At 58.2% G+C, this 2,407-nt stretch overlaps 1 protein-coding gene across 1 annotated transcript; it reads right to left on the minus strand.

The window, feature by feature from the left end:
- Positions 1–269: 269 nt before the first annotated feature.
- Positions 270–1,100, minus strand: HAPSTR2 (HUWE1 associated protein modifying stress responses 2). The gene has a single exon (XM_069463351.1). The coding sequence runs from the start codon at positions 1,098–1,100 to the stop codon at positions 270–272; it is 831 nt and encodes a 276-aa protein (XP_069319452.1).
- Positions 1,101–2,407: the final 1,307 nt, after the last annotated feature.

Consider the following 2,407-nt stretch of genomic DNA (forward strand, 5'->3'; position numbering starts at 1 on the left):
CGCCTTGACCAGAGACTTTTGCTTTAAATGATCTCGCTAACTACTACATGACATTTGATGTTCTCTGCTAGGATTATATTTTTTGGAAAGTCAGAGTCATACGAGGCCTCTTCTGGAACACTTTTAAAGTTTCTTTATGGCAAACTTGATAGAAATCTTTGTTTAATTTAGAGAAGGAAGAAAGATGGTCTCCAGTATCCTTTGGAAAAGCATGTTGAAGGTCAAGTTAGCTCTCACACAACATGGCCACTGGTGACCAACGAGGCAGTTTAGACCATTCGGTTGCGCTTGTGGGTTGGGGAGTCTGTGGTGCCATCAGTGCACTGGGCCGAAGTGCGCTTGCGGTTCCCCCCACTGTCCACGCGGAGGGCCAGCTCTTCTGATTCGGAGGGGTTCAAGTCGTCCTCGAAGAAGCTACTTTTTCGGCGCCCACTGCTGGCGACGCTGCCGTCTTGAGGCGGGGAGGCAGGGGCGCCTGATCGCACGCTGATGCTGGCCATGGCACCATTGAGGCCATGCAGGGCGATGGCCTCGTGGAAGGGCTGCAGGTCGACGTCCACCGACGAGCTTGACTCAGTGGCCGAAGCTTGGCTGGGTGCCCCAGTAGGCGGCTTCGGGGGCGTTCTGGGAGCGCGTGGTGGGGGAGGAGCAGGGGGCACTTTGCCACACAGGAAGCTAATCAGGTCTTCGCGACGAATGGTGCTCCGGCCCTTCTTCACCCACTCCAGCACATCTTTGATGCGACGCTGGTAGCCAACCTGGACGCCCAGGTCAAAACTTCGTTGGTGGGCATCCCCGCTCTCTTTGTAGAGGCTGGTCACGGCCATGGCCGCGTTCTGGAAAGGGTCCCACATGGAGAGTCCTGGCTGTTGGCACCCAGAATCCTTGTAGAGCTGGGCCACGGCGGTGGCCGAGATCTGGAAGAGGTGCCACAGCCTTTGCTGCTCGCTCTTCAGCCCCGCCGCCTCAGCCGCCGCCTCCTCTCGTAGCTCGGGGGGCAGCTGCTCTTCCTGCTCGGCCTCGGCCAGGCACTGGCGTTCCCACTTGGAGAACCAGTGCTCCGCGACCTCGGCCTCGCCCTCCTTTGGCTGCTCCTCCATCCTCCTCCTCCAGGCCGCGCGCCGCCACCTCCTCCTTCTTCACCTCACCTCCTGCTCGGAGCTCCCCTCCTCCTTCTGCAGCCGCCGCCGCCTCCTCGCGCGCCGGCGGGCGGGAGGGCGGGCGCGCGGGCGACGGGCCCCTGAGGCCAACTGCCACGGCGCGCGCCGCCCACGGCCCGGGTGCACGCCCCGCCCCGCCCCGCCCCGCCGGCCCGGCCCCTGGCGACGCCGCGGTCGCCGCCTCAGCGACCGGCGAGATAACCCCGCAGCCGCCGGCGCTGCCGCGCTGCCCCCTTCCGGCCGAGCGGTGCGCTCTTACGGCCCCCCCATGGCGCCGCGGCCTCCGCGCCGCCGCTGCTGCGGCCGCCTCAGTCGCTGCAGCCGCAGCGTCCCGGCGGCTCGGTCCCAGCTGCCGCTCGCGCCGCGGCTGCCGCACCGAGAACTCGGAGGGGGGGCGGCAGGAGCGCTGCCTCAACGCGGCGCTTGTCTACCGCTTGGCCCCCTTTTCACACATTTTTGGGACTTGTCGGCTTCATCCAATGAGCTGATCAAATTTTACATCCTATGTTGCCAGAGAGGATTATGGGGCAACTTCATGGTGTCGATCACATCCAGGGCGCCGATCGGGGAGGCCCGGGGATAGAGTGGAAAGAGCGCAGCGCCCGTAGGCAGGCAGGCAATCTGGACCCCAGCAATGTTCTCCACCCAGTAGGTGCCCGAGAAAAGTGTTTTCCGTGGGCCAAAGCAATACTTTGTAGAGGGGAAAAAAACCACATGAAGGAAAGCTCCTGTCCCCTCCCCACCTTCTTGGGCCTCAGTTTCCCCAAGTGTCCAATGGGTTTGGTGGACTAGGTCTCCGGAAAACACTTCCAGTCGTGACTGAGAACTTTTCCTGCTGTTCTTGCAAAGTACTTCTCAGGGGCTAGTTGCAGACTTACCAGATTGTAAGAGTAACGTCAGAAATACTGTTGATTCCCCGCCCCCGTATTCTTGCAAAGATTTTTGTCATTAAGAAAAATGCGGTGGGGGGGTTCTGTGTGGACTATTCTCAACTATTGAAAATTCCAAGATGAAGAAGTAAGGGGAAAAAAGGAAGAAAAACAAAAGCCCAAACACGGGATTTTCTGTTCTAGTGTAAGGTTCAGTCCCATTTAGGAAAGAAAGGAAAAAAAACTTACCTAATTTCCAACACCCTAAAAATTCTAGCTAGTTAAAACATTACAATAATATTAAAATTAAGCTAAAACGGTATGGGAAGCTAACATCTTTTCCTTGAGTTCAATAACAAATCCCTTGTAATGATGCAA

Source organism: Eulemur rufifrons, chromosome 30, assembly GCF_041146395.1.
Source record: "Eulemur rufifrons isolate Redbay chromosome 30, OSU_ERuf_1, whole genome shotgun sequence".
In the NCBI taxonomy this organism is placed as follows: domain Eukaryota; kingdom Metazoa; phylum Chordata; class Mammalia; order Primates; family Lemuridae; genus Eulemur; species Eulemur rufifrons.